Here is a 26,456-nt window from a genome sequence, read left to right as displayed (position 1 = left end):
GTCGGACTCAGAACTAGCTGTGGGAAAAGATCCCTGAATAATACCAAAAGAAAAATGCCCCCAGGCCGAAGGGGGCTCACAGTCATATGTATCATATGAAAAATGCAGCGTATTAAAAGATTCCTTATCAGAAATGACCCACTTTTTACCCGCCAAGTTGGAGGGGGGGGGGGGGGGGGAGCTCGCGCATACCCCCTGTGTACCCACTTGGTCCGTATTATCCGCTATTCGTACCGTAAACTTCATCGGATTTCTTCACTGCATCATTCAACTTTCCCGCGTTTTTTAATAGACTCGTCCCCAGGCGCTCTCGTGCACGCAAAGTCTCCTTGTTCATTTCGTTGCTATCAACATGTCCGTTGCACATTGAACAAAGTAAAGACACAATCGAGATTTAATGAGACGTGAAAAAACATAACCTTACCCCCAGAAACTCACATATCAGCCGTGTTATTATACCCTGTGGATAAAATGGCCATCGGCTATGGAAACTACCGTTTTACCGGTAAAACATGAGGCTGAAGTACGGACGAAAATGACAACATCACACTCAGGTTTTAATGATAATAATTTGAACCTATTGTGGGTTTTTAAGCAGGTATTAAGGACTAGTATTGCAAGCAAATGCTCCCCTCAATAAGACCTCCGCCGAAACTTCCTGTTGTACTCAAGTCAAAAGCATCTCCATCAACTTCTTTGAGCAAAAGGACATCATCTAAAAAGCAAGGCGAGGACAGTTATAATCAAAACAGGTCTGAGGCAGCAGGCAATACAGAGGAGACAGCTCGTAACGAGTCCCCATTACTGCCTCTTATCTCCGAAGGCTCTTTTACTTCACTTGTGAGCAGTAAATCGAATAAGTCTAGACGGAAGAAAGACCGAATCAAAACAATCAAGCAATACAGAGACAACAAGCAAGCTTCTAATGTGAAGGTATAAGCTTAAATGTATCAAGCTTAATTAATCATTAGATACTATAGATATCAGTTACTTAGGTTTTCTTTGAAATGTTTGCTTTATGTTTACACAAACATTGTTTTGTTTATTTTGGTAAACTCTGTGTGTTGGCATTTCAAAGGATAAACAAATACACACGAATTTAAATGCTACATGTATAGATTATGCATTTGAAATCGACTAGTGTACCAGGTACCAAGAGTGTGTTGTCATTAAACTGTTTTGATATCATCTCTGACAATCAATCACACTATATTTAAAGCAATGCCAATCAATCATTTATATTTGAAATTAAGTTCAAACCACTTTCAACTACCAAAAAATACTCCCTATTGTAATAAGTACATTATGGTATATCTGCATTTATCAACTCTCTCATCATCATAATCTCTCTCTCTCTCTCTCTCTCTCCCCGTCCAGGAAATCCTGGATATTTGCTTGCCAAAATAACAATTCTGATATAACAGTTTGTTTTGGTAAATCTTTTCAGATCAAAAGAAGAGGAGGAGGGTTTCGAGAATATCCAACAAGCTTGACAACTTATCCCAGGTAATGTGATGAAATATAGTACTGTGAGGGGCTTTCTTGCAAGTGTGAGGTCTATGGTATATCTGCAAACTCTTGAAAAAAAAAATAGGGAGGAACTTTTGTTTCCTATTTAAAAAACGTTATCATAAAATGAACCAACCTTACATATGCTGTTGTGGGTGGCAATAATAGAAGTATTTTATGACAGTTTTACATTATTTTTTAAATATAAATTAAAATTGCTCTTTATTTATTGAAGAAAAGTATAGAATTGTAAACCACCTACTATCTTTTTTCTTGTAGCTGTGTGGTTATTATTATTGATAATAGTAACATCATAGCATAAATGTTGGTACTGATGACATTGACTATAATCTACCTATCTACCAGTCAGTAGAATGTATTACTCTATTCTTGGGATCTACTGCCTCATTTGCCATCTTTTCCTGGGATCGGGATTGCACTAATGTCAATTTTATTGCATTGTACTAGTTAATAGTGTCATGTACGGCCATCTTTTCCTGGGATCAGCAATTACATACTTGATACATGGTCATCATGATTGCACTAGTCCCTTTTTTCATGTGTCAGTCTTATTTCATTGTACTAGTTAAAGCCACATAATCTCCGATGATTTTTAAACGGAAAACATGAAAAATATTTCAAAATTGTGACAGTAGTCTGTCTATTGAAGTTGCTTTGAGGATGTGACTGGTAATTTAGAGCAGATGGCCTGTTAAATAGCACAGATTCTAATAGATCCTTTTGTCTCTTAATGGTTGAGGTTTCCCTGGGGCCTCCGGAAGTAAATTTGGTGACAATGCGGCTTTGTACGGCCAGTGCTACTGTTGCAACTCTTTTCATCCTCTACTTCAAACAGAGATAAGGAACTTGGTACTTGGCCATCTTTCCTTCAGTGTCAGTCTCATTACATTTTACACTAGTTAATAGCATTATGTACAGCCAGTGCTACCACTGCCATTCTTGCCATTTTTTGCTGGGAGGGGGGGTCAGGAACCCCAGGTGCTATCTCCTCTCCCGGACGGTAGATACAGCATGTCTTGCAGCAATCACTCAAGGTTGTCCACCTTGGATTCCAGAGAAACGCCCAACACAGGAATCCCTCCAACATTTCTAGTATAATCACACCACACCACACACCCTTGACAAGTGCCACCTCAGTACCTGATAAGCCAACAAATTTCTCTGTATTGCTTCCGGCAATAAGGCAAGCAAAGAGCCAGCTCGGTAAACAGTTAACTACAAATGATACAACAGCAGTGTATCGTAGGACCATCAGCCATGCATAGGGATGCTGATTCTTATCAATCCACCAAAAAAAGTAAACTCCTTCCACTGTTGTCATGCTAGCAAAAATGGCAGCCACCCAGGCAAACGAAACAGCCAGATCCCTTAGTACAGCAATAGGATAATGCTCTGCTAGTAATATGGTTCCTGCCAATGTCATTACTAGTAAAAGAGCACTTCGCATTGCTTGAGCAATGACCCATTTCTTGCCAATAGGGATGTCCACCTTTCCAAGCATAATACCAAAGTTGCCGGTGCGGTAGACGTCCTCATAGCAGGGCTCCCCTGAGGCGGGGTTAGCCGGGTCTGTGTCAGTCGCATGGTTCCCCTCTATGTCTATTTCCACCCCTTGACTTCCATTAACTTGCCCCTCCTTGTCTTGCTTGTTGGTAGTGAATGCTTGGTTCTCGGCCATGGGTTTTGGTTAGTCTAGAAGAGAATCATTCATGTTAAGGTGCTATGCATTATAAAGTGGAACTATATAGAGAAGTCTGCTTAGCAGGGTAGCCAGGATTTTGTAACAGGAGGGGGCCCATAAGACCCTTTCAAGGCATCCTGTGTTATGGATAATGTCTCATACATTTACTGTATTTTTGGCTGCTAAAAGGCTACGCCCCTGCTTCTTAGTGCTGGTTTTACAATATTGAAGAGTTTGACTGAAGAGCTTGAAATTGTGGTTAATAAAACATGACGGAAAAACCTTGAAAACGCGCAATTCAAGATAGAGAGAGAAGACAATTTCTTGCAATGGCCATAGGTTCCTTGTAATACGGACACAAATAACGTGAGGCCGAAATGCACATAATCTTGATCATCATTGCCCTGTGTATCAGTTCAGGGACGCAAAGCTCAAATTTCAATGACACTTTACAAAAAGTCAATCAATTTAAAAGAAGTCGCACTTAATATTTTGTTTGCTATAAGTTACTAAATACTCAAAGAAATTCTCCGCCTAATTCGATGTGAAATGGGCTTATTTGAAGCGTCACGTCATGTTTTTTCGTCATGTCGGTTAATAATGGGTTTCCGCAATATGGAGGTGACGTTGTACTTTATTTATGGCTTTGGATTCAAGCAACATTTTTACATAAAGAGTAACGCAATATTTTAGTTTTCATTTTACATAGACATGTAACGCAACTAGTTAATTATTGCGTCACACACATGATTTAATTAAATATTCTGTCATTCTGTGGGTAAACTAAATCTCCTCGTATAAGCACAACTTTTAAACACACACATAATTAATAAAAATAATTTAAAAAACTAAAGCTACACTGAAAATAAAAACTACAATATTAAAATAAAACTAAGATACTAAAAACAAAAAGATTATCCTTATATCACACAGCAATAGCCCACCAATATTAACCGTACATTGCATAAAAAAGTTTAATACTTTGTATTACTTCCTTAATAAAAGCAGATACGGAAAAAAACAATTTTCTCAGATCAGAATAGATCATTGTGCAAGAGATATTGTCGTAACACTAAAATTGTCTTTACAGTCCTTTTAGCTCGATAATGCATTACATTATTACACCCAGTTTAGCGCAAATAATTTTCCCTTACCGTGTCAAATTCTTGTAAAAATTCCCTTCGAATTGAAGGATTTTCGGTAGTTTAGCTCTCTGATCGAAGTCTGTTTCTTACTGCAGCTCGCTTCACCGTCGTTGTTATATCCCTCTCCTCCCACTTCCGGTCACGCAACACTTATATATCAGCGACATTTCGCAATTTTATGACGTCATTTCCTATGCGTCAACTACATATCGCACAACCAGAAACATAAATCTTCAAGGAATTGCATCCCTTACTTTTTCAGTAACGCAGCAATTATTTTAGTGTCTCATAGTAATTTGCTTCCCGATTTAATCTTCAGGCGAACGACTAAGAATATATTTTTATTGGCATTTTATGGAGACTTTGCGTGGACCGGAAGAAACTCTTATTCCTGTTTCAGCATATTTCAGAGAAGTTGGAAGCAGAAAGATTTACGAAGTGTGGATGGATTTTTTGAAAACAAAAATGACAAATGATATGTTTTTGACAAGAGACTTTACATTAATGGTCGAATGCCCTTTTATGTAAACTCTGTCAACTTTGAATGTTTTTTTTTTTTCTAGTGAACGTATCAGTAAGTATTTTTTATTAAGTTCGTCGATAGATTTATTATTTAAAGGTACAAAGACTTTTTTACTTTGCTTTCGACTTGGTAAATTACAGATACCACCTTGAAGATGTTGCACCGTTTATGTTTCCTGTGTGTTGCGTGACATTGCGTGGCAGACGACTATTTAGCACGACCCAGATATTTTTTACCCCCTTAAAATACTTTATATTCAGAAGCAGACATAAACACTAAAGCTTTTTTTCACTATAACCTGACAGATAAAGGCGGCTGTAAACGTCTGAATGCATTTCAAGCTATGAGTTATATCAAGTCTTCTTTTTAATTTTCCAATATTTTCTGCTGTCGTCGCGTCCTCGTTGTTGTCGACGTACAGTACTTACCCGCTTATAAGAACCTAGAATTTGAGAACCTGTTAGCCTAAAAATACCAATTTAGACCCCTGTTAAATAAAAACCTATTTGCCTAAAATTTGAACTAAAACAGGTTATATTTTTTGATGAAACTTTAAGATCTCTCAGCAATGATTAAAATCATGACTCTCAAGCAGTAAAATATCATTAAATCAATTTTTTTATATATATTATTAAATCAATATTTGTAGCATAATAATAAGAGTTTTAGTATTTTAAGGGGTCTTGACAACATATTGTACAAAGGCCAGGCCGGTATTGAAATTTAGTTATAAAAAGTTAGTAAATACCGCACTTCTACAAGCCATTATTATACAACTTAGAACTAGCCATAGTACCCATCAAATAAGAACCTGTTTAGGCTTACCTGGAAAAACGTAGGATCTTGTAAGCAGGTTGTACTGAATAATTGCGACGCGAGCTACCTTTGTCACCCTAAGCACAGTTTTTGATAGGCACAGATGTCATAGCTATGAGGATTCCATCGTGTTCTGATGAGCCGCTTAATCTTTTCATTTCCACGCTAGTTGGCTAAAGAAGCTCATGTCAATCAGATAGGACGATTTTCACATCCATATTGGTCTACTTTACAAAATTTTCAAGGTGGCCACGGTAGCGCGCGACGCACATTAAGTGACCCATCCTCGACAGACCTTGAAACTTTAATTTTGTAACCTATTTCGACCTATAGTTCTATGCTGGTGAAACGACTTTTCGGTTGCTTTTTGTGCATTTTGTTATTTTTGGTTCCGTCTTCGTTTAATACTCAATGCAGTAATCATTCGTTTCCCTTTGCAGTCAAATAGTGTCAGATTCCCCTGGCGTGAGGACTACAAACCTTCAGTTGAACTACGACACGGGCACTGTCAACGACAAGGGGTGGACCCCACAAAACCCCAACCCAAGGCTATTGGTGAGTGAGCCCTACTTCCTCCCCCCTCCCACAAAACTTCAATTGAGGTATAACATGGCAGTCGCATAACTAGGTGTGGTAGCAAGGGTCTACAACATTTCCTATTCGCTACTATTTTTTTCTATGTTAATGCCTCTTAGGAGGCCTGATTGATATGTCGCGCTCCTGTCGTGCCAAATCTAATTGTCTACTTGTATCGACACAAATACATTGGGTTCAACGTTAATTCAAATGTCGCACTAAATAAGTCGCGCTCAATAGGTCGCGAGTAGTAAAGGTTAACTTCATGTGGAGTTTCGGCTGCACAAGATAAGAAAAGGTATGGTATTTGATTCGGCACATCAAAAGCTCGACGTTTGAATCGGTGTCGTGCTTTTGCCGTTCAGCACGACTGATGCAGCCGCGCTTAGTGCCGTGCCGATGTTATTTGATTCAGACGTCGAGCTGTTCATTTACCCAATCCAGACAAATGGATTTGGCACAGCAAGAAGCGTGACGTAACGATATGGCCTAAATTAGTATTTTTCTGTGTTTAAACGCCTATTTCAAATAAGGTTGCACTCGAAGAATCTATGTATCGTAATTCGCAGTGCTTCATGGATATCAAGTAAATAAGCAAATAAGTGTTAATAAAATACAAATCCAGGTTTCAAAAAGAAATCGTGTTTACATTCTTATGAAGATTCACATAGCTTTCAGATAAAAAGGTTCAGCCATAGTTAGTAGTACTACTCTAATAACTGTGATTCAGCCGTTAATACGCTACCCATGAACCACCGCGGGTTATGTCACATGGATTCCCGCGATGCATAGGGCATCTACAATCTTTCTTGCACTTACATCCATGATATTCTTTGTTCTCATATTCTTTTTATCCTGTTTTCAGAAACTTCAGAGTGTCACAGGTCGGTTTCAGCCAGCTCAGTTGAATTACGTGTAAGTAAGCCTATATAGTCACGCAAAATTTCAGTAACAGTTTGTCAGAATTATATTGTGACACGCGCTACCGTAGATAGCTTGACATTTTTTGGAAGTAAGCCAATAAGGAGTGCAACAAACGACAAACGTCCCCTTTGATTGACTTGAGCTTCATTAGCCAATCGGCGTGACAAAGAAAGAAACTTCATTGCGCTTATAGCCACGTGGTTCCAGGATAAAAGGCATCAACATTGTTAGCTAGCGGCCCCAACCGTGTTAGCCGTCACATTTCTCTTTTTTTTTCCTTTCCATACCAATTCGCATGGATTATGAAATTAAACTAGATATGTTTTGTTTTATGTTATAACTTAAATCCGCATTGTCACCAATTAACTTCCGGAGGGCCGGAAAATAATCTATTTTGATTCGCGCTATTCAACAGGCCATTCGCTCTAAATTATCCTAAAAAGAAACTTCTAATAGCCACAGTGCTTTCACAAATATTGAAATATTTTTCGCGTTTTCTTTTAAATCATCGGAGATTTTTACGTAATCGACCGGAAGTAAACTGGTGACAATGTCGCTTTAATGGTGAAAATGAAATGTATGGAAGGGCCAATCTTTTCCCCTTTATACCGAAACCTCGTGTTTAAGAACATCACGGAAATGAAACCTTCCTGGGTGGAAAATAAAAAAAATATATATTAAAAAAATGGCTGCGCCCGTCTTGCGATAGAACGACGAAAAAATAAAATTGTTAAACGAAACTAAATCCTTTCTTAAAAAAAGGAGGGAGGTGGCATGTGAAAAATGAGTCGTGACTTCTAGTATCTTTTACTATCTTGGCAATGAAAATGAGGAGATGAGAGTTTACCATTGCTTCATTGAGATAGAGTTTTCTCACGGAAAATTGATTATCAGCCTGTCTGTGTAGCCAGACTAGAGTTCCCTTCGATTTTAGCAATAGGCCATTCCAGCTATAATTTTGCGCGCGCATTGCCATAGAAACCTACCTCAACTACCAGAATGCAGCGCGCGCTTTTTTAAGCTTGCAGGTAGTTGAGGTATGTTCCCAATGTGACTGTGCGCTGGAATGGCCTAATAGTTGGACAATTATAGGGTTAATATATTATTTTCAATCGATAGAGGTGTCTGCGTAAAACAAAGTGTGTAATGTATATATATATATATATTTATTCTAGAAATTTTCCCAGCTACACCGAGTACTCGCGCTTAGTGGCCGCTCCTCATGTCGATTATCTCTACCATCGACGACCACGAAAACAACAAGGCGCAAAGCACGATGGGACGAATGATATATTGAGTTATGGAACGCAAGTAACTGTAAATGAAAGGTATGTATTGGGATCATATCTCAATATTACTGTTACTAGATACATTACAGCATAAGTCGTTGTTGTGCCTTCCACTTTAATCATCAGAGTTAAGCCAGAACGCAATTCTTTCGGAAAAGAAAAAACGCAGCTAATTTTTTCGAGTTTTGAAAACGAGTGGCGGGGGGGAGGGTGCGCAAAAACTGATTTGACTGTAAAAATCAAATAAACAAAATTTTATGAGTGTAACCCTTACAGTATCTTACAGTATAAGGCTGCATGTTTCGTTTTTTATGTAAAGGCAGGTGATTTTATATATGAAAACTATTTTTTTTCTGGCTCATATCAATATTTGGGTGACCTTCAAACCCGCTCGGTCAATCTCTGGGAGGCCTGGGTCTAAGGGCTTTTCAAGATTAGTGAGATGAAAATTTAACCAAGCTGTCAGGTTTTTTTGGACAAATTCTTGCCACGAGTCTCAAATTGACAGGAATCAGCATTTTTCACCATATTTTTCACCATCTGGAGATCAGGGAGCGGGAAAACTTTAGCTCTTCTAAATATGGGCATCAATGACCATATAAGGCAATGCAAACGAAGGACACTATCCTTGGGGAATAGGTTTGATATGACGAGTTCTTTGCGAAAAAAATGTCCAAATATGCAAAAAATGTCCAAATATGTGTATTTTTCTTTAATGCTATTTGATGGAAGACATCTGAGTCACTCATTTCAATTAGTCGATGAATTAGATTATTTGTGTGACACGGTATTGTACGGGAGCATATAAAGGATGACGTCATTCGCCGACTTAGGCTTTATGGCGATTTTTTTATGAAACCACAGGTAACCCAACCTTATTTGTACAAGGGGAAACATAACAACTTAACTCTCGAAATACCGGCCCAAATGGCTTGAAACTTCACCCAGACTATATTTAAGACTGCTCTCTCAGGTCAGAATATTATTGAGAGTTTTACGTTTTTATTTCGTAGTAAAGTAAACGGCTTATTTCAATCTCATATGTTTACTGTAAACAATGACACACGTACGTAACGTGAACCACTATAATTTATTCATGCACACAGTGAGCTTGGGTTACCTGTGATGAAACTTTTGTGAAATTGAGTGAGAGATTAAAACTATGCCTTTTCTCCCTAGATACCAAATTCATACTATAACCGCGACCACTACAGATCCCCTCCCTCCCCCTGAAGCATCTCAGCCCAACCCTCTCGAAGATACACTACAGTCACGTGATGCCTCTGAGAGCTCGTGCCTTCATCGCAAGACCTGCGCGTGCCCTCAGGAGACTGGGGTCGAGAAACGTCCGCCTAAAACATCAAGTCGGCAGAATAGCTTGGTGAGTGTGCTATTAGTGTCTGTCCATGGGAAAACTAGCCCGCGTACAGCCGGAAATAGTTCCATTATTACCGTCTGCGAATTACCGACAGAAAGCTTGCTTAGACCCCCCTCGCACCAACCGCCGGAGTGAAGCGATTTCTGATTGGCTGTGTCGTCTTGTTTAAATGTAACGAGCCAAGCGACTGGTCAATAGCTCCATGTACCCTGCATATATAATTTTTCGAATGTTATGATTTCGCACGTGAGTTTGACAGCGAAGGCGCGAAGCGTGCAAACCAATATATCGCAATTCCTTTGTGTGATTTGTGCCTCACGTATGTAGCTAATAGCGACCAAAGTTTTGTCATCCGGGGTAAAGGGACGTTCGATATAGCTTTTGAGATGGAAAGTCTTTCTTTCACAAGACTAAGCAAGTATATTTGCTGTCGGTAATTCGCAGACGGTAATAATGGGACTATTTCCGGCTGCACGCAGGCTATGGGAAAACATACACATAGGATTTCTTTGGTAATAATCAATACTTGCTCGTCCTCGCTCTTTATTTATCCCGGTGTTTAATGACTGTAGCGATAGTTTCTTGCACTAGTTTATTATCCATCGTACAATGGTTAAATGTATACTTGTTCACGCTAACCAAGTTTGTTTTCTGAAGGTTTTGCACAACTATTTGGACATTTTCACAGATTTCCGTTTTCCGATCAGTCGTTTTTTACAAGACAATTATTTTTGCGTAGAAAGGGATTTTGAGGAGGATGGGAACATAAAGTATACAGTAGTTTAAACCCCCCCCCCCCCCCCCTTTAACCAAATACGCTGCGCGTCTGATGTGTGTGTGTGTGTGTGTGTGTGTGTGCGTGCGTGCTTTCTTCAAAATACCTTTTTTCGGACGGATTCTCGAGGGTTTGAAAATATGTCCTTGAATCTAGAGTCTCATACTTTTGGCTGGTTCAGTCCTGAAAGCGTGGGCTACTTTGGGCGGGTCTACAAACCTCTTGGTATATAAGGCTCGCCTACCCAAACACTTGATTTGTTATGAACATGAGCTACACGTGTAGGCCCGGCTTCAATCGGGTGTTTTTTTTTTTTTTTTTTTTTTAGGAACGATTTTCTACTATGCCTACTATGAGGATGGGTCTGCAGAATACAGGCGCGCGAGACAGGCTTAAGCCACCTGTGAACAAAGCACCTCCGCCAATTAGCCCCCCTAAACTACCACAAGGGAGACCACGAGGTATGCATGGCTACGTCACTTCCTGTTAATTTACTTTCAGTCAGCTAAGCGTAAATACTACAAAGGACAAACCACGAGGTAGGGCAATTTAAATTCCTGCATATTTACTTCCGGTCAGTTAAGCAAATCTCCTACATAGGACAGGCCCCGAGGTAGGGCTTTTCTCGCTTCCTAGACCACGAGGTATGTACGGTTACGTTGCTTCGTGTATAAACTAGTTCGTTTTAAACCGCCAAGATTAACAGCCAGAAAAAAGGGAACGTTAGGGAGGGCAACTTCACTTCTTGTATAAGTACCTTCAGTCTGCTAAAGCTACCACAAGAGGTAAGGCTACATCACCCCCTCCTGCAGAAAGACTACTGTCCCACCAGTGCAATACCTTTCGAGGTTAGTTTTTTTTTGATAGATTTATTGTCCCTGGGTACGTGGGGTCTTACAGGGAGAGTGACTATACTATTTATTTTGCAGGAATGTCGCTTTCTCGTCTTAGGAAAAAGGTAAGTAGATGAATTTCGCCTCATTATTGGCTATGTAGGACTTTCCCACTCTGGGTAGGATTGGTATCCTTGGATTGACTATAAATTTTAAACAGGTTAATATCTTCAATTTTACCTAAGGTGCTTTGTCTGGTTGTTGGCTTGAATTGTAAGATTGGTTTCTCAAGAGCACACGGACTGTTAGTCTGCGTTGCAAGCACAACGGGCTGAGGAAAAGAAGGGAAGATGCTGCGCGCTCCTGGGGAGAGGAAGGAATGAACAAGCTCCTTTTCCTTGTTTTTGTCGCCTTTACCAGTTCGTGCGAGGCCAAATCGCACATCTTCCTTATTTGTGTGCGTCCTGCGCAGGGTGCCTAACGTGTGATTAACTGATTCTCACTGGAACGCAAGTAAAAGAGTGAATGTAAAGGAACGCTTGGTTTTTAGCGCCATATTTTACCTTACGTCTTGTTTTTTCTAACTTTTATTTGTCTGCAATCCTTAAGGCCAAGATGTGCATCACGCCCTCTTCAGAATCCAACTCTAATAGGCGCCGATCCTCCAACACAATCCAAAGAAATAACATCAATACTATTGATTCAAAGAGCCTTGCAAAAGTAGAAACGGTAGACTTGACAGACGAAGAAATGATGGCGAAGAAAACACAGCCCCCGAAGACCCCAGAAGTTGTCACGGGAAAGCCCGAACATAGCACCGATCCTCAGACTCCTGAATCCGAGTCACCTCCGAAAACTGCCGAAGCCTCTCCGGAGGAGATGGATATCACCGAGCAGGAAATGTAAGTTGAAGAATAACTAGAAATTTCAGTCTTATGTTACCTGTCAGTCATCTTATGTTATCTGATGGTTTTATGACGTTGGCTCGTCTTGATATGTTACACATATCGGTTATTTGATTGTTATCGTGTCGAGAAGTCAGGTTAACGGTCTGTCACGCCACTCCTATGTAATGCCACTATACACACTTTATATAAATGTATGTTTAATCAACTTTGCGTAACCCTTTGAAGGAATGGTATTGACGAGTGTGATACCAAGACGACCATCCAGAGCGTCTCCAATGCGACTACGCCCCGAAGAGCAGAGACACCTAGACTACTTAAGGTGAGAACTTACCACTTCCTTCACACTCGTTTTCATTAACACGTGCGCCTTTCGTTTACGTGCCACAACCGTGTTTTGGTGTACGTCAGTCATGACTTTTGAATTTTTTTCCAATTCTGCATCTGTGTCACAGCCTGCGTTTATAGATCGATCACAACCAAAATAACACCAAAGCCTTCTTAGCTACTGTCATCGAGAAAACACTGATAATAAACACAAAGCCAGCAATCGAATAAAGCTCGAATTGTTTCTTAGCTTTGCGTTGTTGTTGATTTAGTATGTGTTTATCTCTTGCCTGCTTTATTGACGCTTGGTGGCGCTCTCTCATTGGTTAGCGGTGTAACCGCCGCCATAACTATGAAATGGCTTCCGTCACCAAAAACGAGTCGCGACCCGGGTACAATAAACATAAGGTGCACACGTGACTGAAAAACGATTGTAAACCTGATGACAATTTCTTGAGGTAGTTAGCGTTATTGGTCAACCAATGAATTGCGAGGATATCTGAATAATTATCACTGGGTATAATTTTACTAAAATTCGGCAATGCTGCCTTCATCAGCAATAACAAGTTAATAATGGATATAATATAGATACATCGCCATATCATAATTATAAATTTGATCTTGCTAGTTTATGGCTTTATACATAGTAACAGGAAAAATATACTTGACATTACTTTGATCTTTCTTTGATTTCTTAGATTTGTCAAGGCAGTCTTAACGAGGATTTGCAGAGCCTTCAGAAAATGTTCACAAAACTCGATGCAGATGGAGATGGGTAAGATTGAATAATATAAAATCTTTATGTAATGATATTAAGCCATCGTTCGTGATGCATTATAACGGGATTCTGTTGTGCCGACTTCAGCCGATCCTTATCTCGAAAGAGTGAAGCTCGTCTAAACCCGCTTCATAGGCCTGATGCTGATGATGGTGATGAAAATGGTGATAATAATTATGATAAGAATTGTGATGATGATGATGGTGATGATGATGGCGATAATGATGGCGGTGGTAATGGTGATAATAGTTCTGGTAAGAATGATGGTGATGGTGGTGGTGGTGGTGATGATGGTGGTGGTAATGATGGTGGTGGTGGTGATTGTGATGGTGATGGTGATGATGATGGTGGTGGTGGTGATGATGGTGGTGATAATGATGATGGTGGTGATGATAATGGTGGGGGTGATGTAATAATAGTTATGGTAAGAATTGTGATGATGGTAGTGGTGGTAATAGAGATAATGTATAGAGGATGGTATTATGATAAGAATGGTGATGATGATGGTGGTGGTAATGGTGATTATACTTATGGTAAGAATGGTGATGATGATGGTGGTGGTGGTGATGCTGATGATAGTTCTGGTAAGAATTGTGGTGATGATGGTGATGATGATGGTGGTAATGGTGATAATAGTTCTGGTAAGAATGGTGGTGATGGTGATGGTGATGATGGTGGTGGTAATGGTGATAATAGTTATGATAAGAATGGTGATGATGATGGTGGTAATGGTGATAATAGTTCTGGTAAGAATGGTGGTGATGGTGATGGTGGTGGTGATGGTGATGATGGTGGTGGTAATGGTGATAATAGTTATGATAAGAATGGTGATGATGATGGTGGTGGTGGTGATGATGATGATGATGATGATGATGGTGATGATAATGGTGGTGGTGATGTAATAATAGTTATGGTAGGAATTGTGATGATGGTAGTGGTGGTAATGGAGATAATGTATAGAGGATGGTATTATTTGTGAACGCAGTGATGATCATGATGGTGATGAAAACAATGATAGGCAAGATAACAAAATATTTTTTTTCAAAATTAAATGAATAATTTTTATTCATTTGCAGTCTTTTGGTTGGGCTTTTCACGAGCCGTTTTGTTTTTTTCTTCCAAAAAATGAGGGGCTTTTATTGAATGTTTTACAACAAAGCACTACGAATTCAAAAGCTGTTTGCCTGTCGTTGTCATATTACCATGGTTGTTTTATGTTCCTATTGTATTTGGTTCGCAGTCACATCTCATTTGCGGAGCTGCAGCGAAGCCTTCCAAGCGATCTTTCTAAGAAACAAATATCTTACCTGAAGAAGGTGAGACTGTTTCTGCGAATTTTAATATTCTGCGAATTCTAATCGATGATTTCAACTGCTTTTGGGGATTTTTGATTGGTCAGCGCCTTGCGAAGAGGTGGCGTGACTGGAAACCATTTCAGTGCTGGCCAATGAAAATGCTTCAAAGAGCTTGAATGCTGGAATCCATTTCACGATTTAGGTGTTGGAAATCGTCCGCGAGATTTCGCCGAATGTTGAATACAGCAGTAAAACAGTTGTATATCGTTGAAGTCGTCTTCCTTGTTATTGTTATTGATTTTGTTGGGTCTATTTGAAGATTTGCCGGCTAGCTTGTGAAAGCACATATTTGTGTTGCTTCTATTATTAGATTTACCAGCTACCGAAAAGCACTTATTCGTGTTGCGTCTATTATTAGATTTACCAGCTACCGAAAAGCACTTATTTTTGTTGTGCCTTACGAGCTTGTGAGAGCACCTATTTGTTTTTGTTTTTCTGTTGATAGATATACCAGCTAGATTGCGAGAGCACGTTTTTGTGGTTTAAATGCTGATCTTGTGAAACCACTCATTATTTCTGTGTGTAATCGTAGATATACCAGCTACCTTGTGGAATTAGGTATTTGTGTTGTCTCTATCCGTAGATATACCAGCTAGATTGTGACATTAAGTATTTGTGTTGTCTCTGTCCGTAGATAACCAGCTAGCTTGTGAAATTAAGTATTTGTGTTGTGTCTGACCGTAGATATACCAGCTGGCTTGTGAGAGTACGTATTTCGGTCTGGAGGAGTTTGTAGCAGTCCATCAGATGTGTCAGATCATGTCAAGGTCTGGGTAAGTGAGGTCTAAAGTCATTCAACATCTCAGTCCTTTGTCGTTCTTCTCCCTCTTTCCTACTTCGTCCTCGCCCTCCGCTGCACCCTGGTTCGCCAGTGCTGAATAAAAATGCATGCGCGTGCTCTGGCAAAAACAAAAAAAAATCGTGGTGTTTAATCTTTCGAGTAAAGGTACGAAAGGCTGACTGCAGTCGCTATTTTGACTTACTGTACAGCATTAAAACCATACTGTACAAAAGAGAAAATGTGAGAGTTCGCCGGTAAAACTCCGCTATTTCAATACAAAAAGGCTGGTTTAACCGCGCGGTACTGGAACTGGTCGTGCGTTTTTCAGCACTGTCTCCTCGTCCCAGTTCTCACCTCACACTCTTTTCGTCCCTCCCCTCCCCTCCCTTCTCTTCTTCCTTTCTTTTTCCCTTGATCTGACCCTGCTTCGTGGCTCCCTTTTTTTTTCTCATTCCATCTCACTTCCCGTACACTCCATGACCCCCTTAACAATTATTTTCTTTTCGTTCAGTTACTCCACATTTAAAGTCTTTGATGCAATGGACATGGGACGGATAGAACCCGCCATATCAATATATGTGGTAATATCTGAAACAAAATATTTAAATTAATTTTCTTCTCGTTATTGTTTTTTTTGGTGTTGTTGTGTTTGTTTTTGTTGTGTGTTATGCTGCTGAATATAATATATACACAATAATGTTTTCTTGTATTTGAGGTTGATTGTGTACTGTTGAAGAAATTGTTCAACCATTGTCTTTTTCTCAAAGTAACTGCTTTTACTGATGTTGCTGCCACTACACTGAGTTGTTATTGATAATACTGGTGATGATGCTGATGATGTTTTTGAGGTTGTTTTGCGCTGTTGAATTTGTTGTTCTTATCTATTGGCATTGTTTTGACGCTACTCCTGTTGCTGGGCCTGCTGCTGTTAAATTGAATGCATTGTTTTGTTTCATCGCTGCTCGATGCCCCCCCTCCCCAACCCCCCCTCGGACCATCGAAATTTAATAAATGCCCCGGGCGTTTATTATATCATTTACGGTACACATGTACACATAGGCTAATATTTGATTGCCTCTTCAGGAGTTGTTCAATAGTTTGGACAGGCGGAAATCAGGGACTTTAAGTATAGATTCCTTCCAGGTATGTCTACAATATAAGAATAAAGTTACTAAGGTCTTCTTAAAGATTTCTTCAATTTATGTCTATGATATTAATTTAGTTTTCCAGATCTTTCATCTTCAGATGAAATAAAAGTTATTGCAAGAATTTATCCATGAATTCAGCATTCAACAATGCCTTAACCATCTATGCAATTGTAATTAAAACGTCAAGCATGTTGTTATTGGCGGTTGGCCCTAGGAAGCGCGGACTTAGAAAGAAACTACAAGAAAAATCCCTTCTAAACGTGCGACCTCGTTCAGGATCAGAAAAGCTCAAGTCTTGCAAGTTTTCATTAAAAGACGAACTATGCCTGAATTTTTAATAGACAGTGAAACAACAACCCATATTTACTCCATATTTAGTCCTATCTGCATCTTGAGTGATTGTTTTTGTTATGAATGTGATTTATTGTTGGTGTTGACTCTCGCAGAATTTGTTAGCCTCTTCCCTAAATGTCCGAAGTGAGTCGTCTGTTGTTCAAGATGTCATCAACACGATGGGCAAGGTGAGAGGCTAACATAAACTTATTTTTCTTTACGTTTTTATAATTTTTATTTTTATGTGTCGTGCAAAATTAAAATGCATACACACAAAAATGTCGATTGTTTCATCTTCATTTGTATACGTTTTTTTAGAATGGTACATGAAAAGAAACGCATTCGCCCATGGCTCCACTGCCATTCTTTTCGGTATGATCATATTTAGCGGCTGATGAAATCACTGGGCTCGTGATCATGTCCAGGAATACAGTGCGACCAGTTTAATAGTGTATAATAGCGAAAATATGTGTCCCTCATAAAAGCATAGCTTGTTAAATAAGGTGTTTAATAAGGTGCTAATTGTAACACAGGAAGCAACACAAAAATGACATAATATTACATGTCATGATAAAATATTAGGCTATTTGTATCAGCTTTGTGTATTACCATTATTATTTTTATTATTATTTTGTTATCTCTCTTTCTGGATAATAAACGAATATGGCAGACGGGTTTATAGATGGTTCCTCTAAACCACTTGAAAGATTTCCTTTATCATCCATAATTTTTGAGTTTCATAAAGAATATGCCAACTTTTCGATTTTGAATAAAATGATTCTTTTAGTTGACACCTATTAAAAAAAGTATCTTGATATTGGTTATTACTTAAGTTCAATCATTTTCATATGCTTTGTCGCAATGTGTTGCGTTTGGGGAGATGGCTTTTTAACTCGTGTTTTTTATTCTGTTTCAGCGAACTGAAGACACAATAAGTAGTGTGGAGATGATGGCTTTCTTACCGTACATCCTCTCCCTAGACAAAACATGAAAACCCGACTAAGTTCCAGAAAAAAGTGGCGGAAAACGAATGGTTGCTGTAGAAAGATAGACACATGAAACAAAGCGAAGACGTCCCGAACACACTCCGATTATGTCACTAAAGTTTCTCGAAAATAAAAAAATATACGCTCCAAAGACCGCCAATGATTCTACAAAACCACGCCGAAGATGCGACAAAATAATGTTTCGCCGAATTTATTAAAGCCGCATTGTCACCAGTTTACTTCCGGTCGATTGCCTAACAATATCCGATGATTTTTACCGGAAAACGCGAAAAATATTTCAAAATATTCAAAGTTTCTTTGAGGGTGTGATTTATAATTTGGAGCGGATGGACTGTTAAATATTTCGGATTCTAATAGATTCTTTTGTCTTTTAACGGTTGAGGTTTCCGTCGGACCTCCGGAAGTAAACTGGTAACAATGCGGCTTTAAAGTTCTAGTTTTCGGCGATTGCTTCCCATAGATCCTGCGAGAATTGAAACGCGTTCCAATTTTTACTAACAAGGGGGTAACAAGGGGGTCTGTCAAGTTTTCATTGCGACAGAAATACAAATGCATTGAATATTGAAATAAATTTGTGACGTCAATAATATTTATATTTTGTATTAAAGGTGTTTAAAGCCGATTTTAACACCGGCAAATAAAATTTGTATTACATTAGAGTGTATGTGTGCGGTAACTTTCTTGGACGGTATGTAGTTTTGTACTTCAGTGCTTCAGGGGGGGGGGGGGGGGGGGAGGCTGACCTCGGAAATTTTCAGTGTCGCGGATTCTTCCGCTCGATGAGGTACCGAGGAATAACACGAGCCCGTATTTGAAACTTTAATTACTTTATTGAATCGCTTGATACTCCTGAGGATATCAGCAGTATAGTAAGTTTGCGTTCTTAGCCTGGTGGATCGTGGATCAACCTTGAGGCTTGCCCTGTCCGCCTTTGGAAACCGTGGAAGCCAAGATAAAAAAAAATGTAGCGGTGTTTTGGTGGTTTTTGTGGCGGTGTTATCAGTAAAGGGTTTTGTCTATACACACCCGTGTCTTAACAAAGATAATAATTTGTTTCATTCTCCTACAAAATTAGCGATCAACCAAGCAATTTATTCACCGCAGTTTGTTTTCTATTACAGGTCGACCAAGAAAACCGTGAACACCTAAAATATGTGTGGAATGTTTTTTTGTCTTCTGACGAATCAGAAGCGTGAATTCAGACACTGAGACTTGCTGAGATATGTTTCTAGTTGACTGTTTGAATATCTCGCGATTGATTGGTCGGAACAAATAGTCCATACATATTTCCGGTGTTAACGGTTTAGTCCGGTCAATCTATGAAATTTTTATGGCCCTTATGCAATAGAATTTCTCTCAGCGGATTTTGAACAAGTGATACAACCTAGTTAACATACTAAAAGTCCCCAAAAATCCCTTTGGTGGAACATCTTGAAATATGTGATTTTTCCATTTCGAAGCAAAACCACAGGGTACCCGCGTCGTTAAAACGAAAAATAAAATACACGTCTAAATTAATACATGAAACGGGCCATTGGTCAAAGTTGATTAAGGCAATGTTTGGATATCGGAACAAAGCAAATTGCCCCCTGTTTAATATAATTTTTCAAATATTTCTATATTCCAAAAACCACAGGGTACCCGCGCCGAAAACCCTGAAAACTTAAAAATACAAGTCTAAATAAAAAAATGTCAAAGGTCATTGGCCAAAAATGATTAAAGACACAATTGAAGTATCGAAATAAAGCAACTTGTCCATGATTTATTTTTATTTCAAATATTTTTTCCACAAATGTATTTCTGCATTCTTCGCACTCGCGTCAGTGACTGAAATTAGTCTAGAAAACAAACTTATATGTGACATCAGCTCAGTAGGTAGCCTATTTAATACACTGATACAGCGGTTATCAGGAATACTTTTGAACGTCTAGCTCTAGCTCGATTAGTCCAGAATTGTGACAAGTCTGACCTTTACACACTCTCCACACGTCTTACTATACAGTCTAGACCATTCTTCTTGCAGGTTCATCTTCTGGTGCTGCAATCCGATTAGCATTTGTATCTCATTATACTTGCTTCCAACACACGGATCGCTGCTAGAAATGGTGCGGTGCAAATGCGCAAATTGGATTGCATTTGCTTTCTTTAGGCTGGGTGTAAAACCTCAAGAAAACACAAAAGTGTTACTGATTACTGGAATAGTCTACAATAGCTTTATTAGACAATATAGATGCCCAATGGGGTCATACTTAAACGGGCACGAGGCCCATGCAAAATTAACAAATTGGTAAAAAATGAATATAAAAACTAAATTGGGTGGCAGCCAGAGTTCCGTGGAATGGACCATGAACAGGGTAAGTCTACGTTGGAAACATTGTCAGGTAGGGTCTGATAATGGCTCTTCAGGAAATATTTATAAGCACGAATAATACGAGTAGGCCAGAGAACTTATGGAACTGAGTTAAGTTACATACTAGATTCAATGGTTTAAAAATACGATTGTAATAAGATGCTTGAAACGTAGTTGTTCTACAAAGAGCAGGAGATAAAGTTAAGGTCGGGTTTAGGTTACGATTATGATTTAGAAATGTGACAAGAGGTTGAACATTCAGGTCGGTCATTTCGAAGTTATACTAGTTAGTAACACTAAAAAACGATTAGGTCTTTCACCTCTCAGTCGTAGACCAAGGGTAGTAGATCGAGTTTATAGCTCAAGTCCCCGATCTTGGATCTTAGAATTCAACAGGTGTTTTTTAACTCTTTCTAGGAGGACATTATAAGTCTTACGCTGCCGGGGGACCAGACTTTAGTGGCGAAACATAGCTGCGACTTGTCAAGGGACATGAACAGAGTAGGCCTGACCCTGTATCTGTAATTAGGACACATGTCCTCTTGAGCAGACCAAGCATTCTGTTGGCCTTGGACACCACAAATAGAATGTGGGTGTCCTATGTGAGATTGCCCGATATTGTGCCCCCGAGATCTTTTTCACTGTTGTTGCCCTGAAGACTTGTGGCGCCAAGCGGATAGTCCACCAGTTTGGGCGATTTCTTCCGTGATAGACTGTCAAGACTTAATTAACACTTAGCGTTAAAGTTTATATTTGTTTCGTCGCTCCACTTGTTAGACTTGTCAGGTCATCCTGAAGAGCTTCACAATCCTTTATCGAACAGATTCTTCGGTAGATCTTTGTGTCTTCTGAGTATATGGCGGTGTGCCTTTGTCTGTGGCGTCTGCTAGGTCGTTGATGTAGGTCCTAAATAGAAGGGGGCCTATAAGGCTTCCCTGAGGGTCCCCGGAAGTCACTGGGAGGTGACGAGAGTCCATGCCCTCCATAACAACCCTAGCTACTGAGTTGCGTCACATGTAAGTTACTGACGCCAGAATGCAGAAATACATTTGTGGAGAAAACATTTTCTGATTCAGACTTGAATTTTCAAATTTGTTTAGTGTTTTCGACGCGGGTACCCTGTGTTTTTAGGAATACAGAAATATTGGAAAAAGATAAAAAAGGGGCAATTTGCTTTGTTTCGATATCCAAACTGGGTGTTTAATCAACTTTGATTAATGGTCTTTCAAATGTACTGATTGAGACGTGTATTTTATTATTTTTCCGTTTTAGCAACGCGGGTACCCTGTGGTTTTCCACCGAAATGGAAAAATCACAAATTTCAGGATGTTCCACCAAAGGGAATTTTGGGGACTTTTAGTATGTTAACCAGGTTGTATCACTTGTTCAAAATCCGTTGAGAGAAATTCTATTGCAATTAGTTCCACCTGAAACCACAGATTGACTGGACTAGTTTTCTTGGTCGCGCTATAATGGAAGCGTTACCGACACAGGGCTTTTTTGGACTTTATAACGGTAACCATAGGGTATTTTTTTACGAGGTGAGTAACGCAAGACCGTCGTAAATATGTATAAACACCAAGGAAACTTTATTAACGCATTGGTTTAATTATGAATCTGCATAACACGATGTGCATGATTTCTCTTTAGGTACCTGTACTGTTATGGTTGTATTATCTTCTAAATTGTGGGGAAAATGGAGTGTTTGCCGATCGAAGTCTATACTGACGCTGTTTGAGCTTTTTCACTGTCAGCGTCGTCGTCTAGTGTTTTTTTTTTTTTTTTTTTTTTTTTTTTTTTTTTTTTTTTTTTAAATTTGGTAGGTTTCTCTGTGCTCATGGGCTCGTCAGGTCTAAAGTCTGGACAAACGAAGGTTCTGTTGTTGGTTTCTCGGGTGTATAGGGATGGATGGATAGTCAACCCTAACCACTCCTCCTCCTCGTTGAAATAAATATAGAATCGATAGTATAGATAGTGTAGTACAACAGCTGGTGTGACACCTTTGATTACAAACAATACAAGGCGGAGATGGCAGGTCCTACTGTGTTAAATCAATGTGATGCCCCTATCTCTTTATTATCTGTATAAAAAAACACTAGCAGTACAGGTACCTAAAGATTAATCATGCACACCGTGTTATGCAGATTCATAATTAAATCAATGCGTCAATCGTGCTTGTGTCTTGTATATGTGTTTAGTACAAAAATTTATACTACGTGGGAAAGCTTTTTTGCCGCAGGACAATGGGACTTTGCCTCTTACACGGAGCATCTTAAATCCTCCACAGACGATAAGATATATTCACTAAAGAACTTATCTTGAATGTGGGTACGTTAAGCTGGTTATGCAAATAAATCCCTAGAGTGATTCGTCGTTTTTCTTCGTATAAAGAGACGATTGCTGCTTTTTTTTAATCCCAAATCAGTAAACTTGAAATTGTCGCGCGCGTTGCAAAATCATTATGGCCGGAAATTGTCAAAACACAAAGTATGAAGCCGATTTTCCCTAAAGTAAATGATTCTAGATAAAATGACGAATAAAATATCGTTTTAGTTTGAAGATCTATAACCAATAGCCAAAAAAAACATAGTAAAGAAGGTCGATAAAACTGTTATTTTCTACCAAATAACTTTTTTACCATCCAACTGAAAGAAAATTATAAAAATCAAGAAAATCAAGTAGTGCAATGTGAAAAGAATAAAGGGAATTTGGACAGTGTAGGCAAGTATGGAGCACATTCACCGGCAAAAACAATATGCTTATGTATAGAAATGCGTTGTGTGCTGATATAATTTTAAATGTTGAAGAGAATAAAAAAAGCACCCATTTTGCAGTAAGAAACTATAATTCATTTTCAATTTTTCAATGTTCCGTGATCGATGATACCTATATATTTTTATTTAGCTGTATGAAACAAATTTCTAATGACCATCAGTGCAATCTTTACCAAGAAAAATCAAAATACTGTATAAAAGGCATATTCGTTAAATCGTCCGGGATTGAGTAATGAAGGCCCGTGGGAGAAGGCCGTGGATTTGAAAGGCAAATAAAATATCTATTTTCAAATTTAGATCTTGAATTTTCATTGTCGTGGCATTCGGCGATAATCAAGCTAGTTTCTTCCCCGGAATGCATCGGAACACTTCCATCTTGCACATCTTGCTCTCGCCTTCATGACTAAGATAATCTGCCCGCTTGTGATAATATTCTTTAACGGAGTGCATCATGGGAAGGGAGGCAACCCCCCCCCCCCCCCCCCTCCAGACGAAAACGGAGGTTTTCAAAAACAATATGACGTCACTTTGCGCGCGCAATGGCAAGCAAAATAGTGGGATGACTCACGGAGTCTAGGTATTCAAAATCATTATCGGACGAAAACATATCAAGAAAATTTAGCCAAAAATTGCGGTTTTGCCCAACGCGGTCAATTCCATATAAGGAAACTAATATATTCCTTATTTGGAAAAAACTGCATGATTCTTGTAGTTTTTTTTAGGTTTCCGTACCGCAGGTGCTTCGTAAACTTAACGACTTGTAACCAGAAGATGAAAACAGTGACTGTGACCATCTTTGTTCAATGGAGAAAGAAAGATTCCTCGGTACCAGTCCCTCAAAACGACAACGTTTACTTCATATGCAATAAAACAAAGCTGGATATCTTTCGACAACCTGGCGATGCTCAAAGACGCTAACTGTTTTAGTATTTCATTTTTATTTATGGTTGATACTTAATGTGAGCTATCTATTTAAATAAGGTAAATATTGGATATTTTTTTATTTCTCTTCTTGTCAAATCATCTTTCGCAATGAAATTCGTTCCTACGGAACAACAGACATGTTGCATCACTATTCATATTTTGCATAATCATTATAGCTGTTTGTTGAACTTTCGACTTTTGTTTTGCTCTCTGTGTATTCGAACTAATCATATAATTTTCTAGCAATTTTCCAAGTTATTAAACAATTTTTGTCTGCAGTTGGAGGATCCCACAGCAACTACCATCCAAAGAGAAGCAAAACATTAATTTTACATTTTGTTTTCCCGGTTTCTTACCAAAATAGTTTAGCCCGATGATGACAGTTTAACCTATATCGATACCTTCCAAAACCACAAAGCCAAATAACGAAATTTCTTACAGTGAATTGCCGAATTTCATGATGCGAGTTTCAACCAAACTGTAGTCAATTGATAATTGCCTTATTTTTCGTGAATGTTGTATTTGTACTTCTTGTTCTCAATTCTTTAGAAGCCTTTAACTTTTGTTTTCCCGGGTTCCTATCAAAATAGTTAAGCCGGGAAGAAGATGTAAGCTAACGATTGATGGCGTGTGATTGCCGATAAAAATCAACACGAAATTTAGTTTTGTACGTGTTTTATTTTGTTGCTCATATCATTTTCCTTTTATAATTCTTTTCGGGGGCATTATCCAAATAAATATTGTTGATAACTTTTACGTTAAGAAGTCGCTAAATTATATTTTGCGCTTTACCTAAATTCTTTTAAAAATCAATTTTGAATTAAATTTCGCGGTGGCTATTCTCTAACGGATCCGTATCCCGACTTAAATGTTCTATTGGTACGGAAGTATTATCTCTTTTTATTTTTGCTTTTTACTTCGAATTGAAATGCTACTAAGAATTCTTATTGCCATAGATATGCTCAAGAGTATCAAGCGATTCAATAAAGCATTAAAGGTTGTAAATACGGGCTCAGTTATTCCCCCGTACATAATCGAGCGGAAGAATCCGCGACACTTGAAAAGAGAATAAAATGCGATTTCAGGCATGACCTCGGAGATTTTCGAAGTGTCGCGGATTCTTCCGCTCGATGAGGTACCGAGGAATAACTGAGCCCGTATTTGAAACCTTCAATACTTTAATCGCTTGATACTCCTCAGCATATCTATGACAATAATAATTTTTAGTTGCATTTCAATTTAAAGATAAAAGCAAAAAACTAAAATTTCCATACGAAAATTGAATTCGGGGTACGGATCCGTACGAATAGCCACTGCGATTAATTTTGCATCGTTCACATTTGAAAGAGAATCGAAGGAAAGAGAACCGAACGGTGCAAAATTTAATTCAAAATTGCTTTTGACGATAATTTAGGTAAAGTAGAGCAGAATTTTGGCTAAAAAATACATATTTGTAATTTACCAGCTGGGAGGTCCGTATCGTGGAATACCGACCGAGGTAAATACTGACGGAGGCCGAAGGCGTCGATGTTGGTGAAGATTTTGTTCGCTAATGATCATTCAATAAACTCCATTTTGTATTTCCACACAACGCTTTTAATCCTCCAGAAATACAGAACCTCCGAAGAAGACATTTCCTGAGTTTCGAAAAACAATTTTGTGAAATAATTTAGTCCTACGTCGTTCTCAACTCGAACTGACCGCAGAAATGTCTTCTTTCGCTTTAGGTGTGCTCCGTGTAAGAACCTAATGCACGTTTTTATGTCAAAAATGGCTTTGTTAATATTCGAAATTTGATTAGTCAAGACAAAAAATTACAACATAAGTTACAATTAAAACTAAATGCTGCCTAACTTTTTTTGAATATTTGAGTTTTAAGATAAGTTTGTGTAACATGGCTTATTAGAAAAAATCTAACGTGGGGAACCTTGTAAAAATTATGCAAGCATAAAACTATTGTTCGCTCCTTTTGATTGGTTCAAAACAGAAAATATCGGATAAGATATGTTATTGAGAACATGTTTCATTTAATTTCCTCAAAATCTCGCTATTATATGCTATATCTTGTGTCTGTGTGTTTAGTAAAAAAACGTATAAAGAGACGATTTGCTGCCTTTTGTATCCCAAATAAAATGAATTTATTTTCGGTACTAATGGTTTTGTTGTTGTTTCTTTTGTGCTTTTTTGGTCACATGATTCTAGTATGTCCTTACTATGCAGTTTTCGGCGTCACGTTATTCACTTGAAGCCTTCCAGCTCACCGAACTAGTTGTGTCCTTAGATGATCGATGATATATTTTTTAT

The 26,456-nt window shown here is 38.6% G+C and overlaps 2 protein-coding genes across 6 annotated transcripts; one reads left to right on the top strand and one right to left on the bottom strand.

The window, feature by feature from the left end:
* Positions 1 to 329: 329 nt before the first annotated feature.
* On the top strand, positions 330 to 18,763 carry LOC5511368. Of its 3 annotated transcripts, XM_032380697.2 has the most exons (18): positions 330 to 933; positions 1,448 to 1,506; positions 6,136 to 6,250; positions 7,137 to 7,186; positions 8,371 to 8,523; positions 9,664 to 9,865; positions 10,966 to 11,098; positions 11,567 to 11,595; positions 12,080 to 12,372; positions 12,604 to 12,697; positions 13,401 to 13,477; positions 14,721 to 14,796; positions 15,520 to 15,608; positions 16,128 to 16,197; positions 16,700 to 16,759; positions 17,211 to 17,285; positions 17,416 to 17,469; positions 18,014 to 18,213. In XM_032380697.2, exons 1-17 carry the CDS (start codon positions 625 to 627, stop codon positions 17,425 to 17,427), a joined length of 1,896 nt encoding a protein of 631 aa, XP_032236588.2. In that variant the 5' UTR covers positions 330 to 624; the 3' UTR covers positions 17,428 to 17,469; positions 18,014 to 18,213. The 3 variants fall into 3 exon arrangements, with proteins under 3 accessions (XP_032236588.2, XP_032236587.2, XP_032236589.2); XM_032380696.2 differs by lacking the exon at positions 17,416 to 17,469 and having other exon boundaries at positions 18,014 to 18,763; XM_032380698.2 differs by lacking the exons at positions 15,520 to 15,608; positions 16,128 to 16,197; positions 16,700 to 16,759; ... (1 more) ...; positions 17,416 to 17,469; positions 18,014 to 18,213 and adding an exon at positions 15,281 to 15,343.
* On the bottom strand, positions 1,213 to 4,461 carry LOC5511360. 3 transcript variants are annotated; one of them, XM_001631718.3, is made up of 2 exons: positions 4,366 to 4,461; positions 1,213 to 3,222 (listed from the first exon to the last, which is right to left on the bottom strand). In XM_001631718.3, exon 2 carries the CDS (start codon positions 3,206 to 3,208, stop codon positions 2,426 to 2,428), a length of 783 nt encoding a protein of 260 aa, XP_001631768.2. In that variant the 5' UTR covers positions 3,209 to 3,222; positions 4,366 to 4,461; the 3' UTR covers positions 1,213 to 2,425. The 3 variants fall into 3 exon arrangements, with proteins under 3 accessions (XP_001631768.2, XP_032236590.2, XP_032236591.2); XM_032380699.2 differs by lacking the exon at positions 4,366 to 4,461 and adding an exon at positions 3,540 to 3,745; XM_032380700.2 differs by lacking the exon at positions 4,366 to 4,461 and adding an exon at positions 3,374 to 3,391.
* Positions 18,764 to 26,456: the final 7,693 nt, after the last annotated feature.

This window comes from Nematostella vectensis, chromosome 15, assembly GCF_932526225.1.
Source record: "Nematostella vectensis chromosome 15, jaNemVect1.1, whole genome shotgun sequence".
NCBI classification, from domain to species: Eukaryota; Metazoa; Cnidaria; class Anthozoa; order Actiniaria; family Edwardsiidae; genus Nematostella; species Nematostella vectensis.
This window is presented reverse-complemented; position numbering and strand designations above follow the sequence as displayed.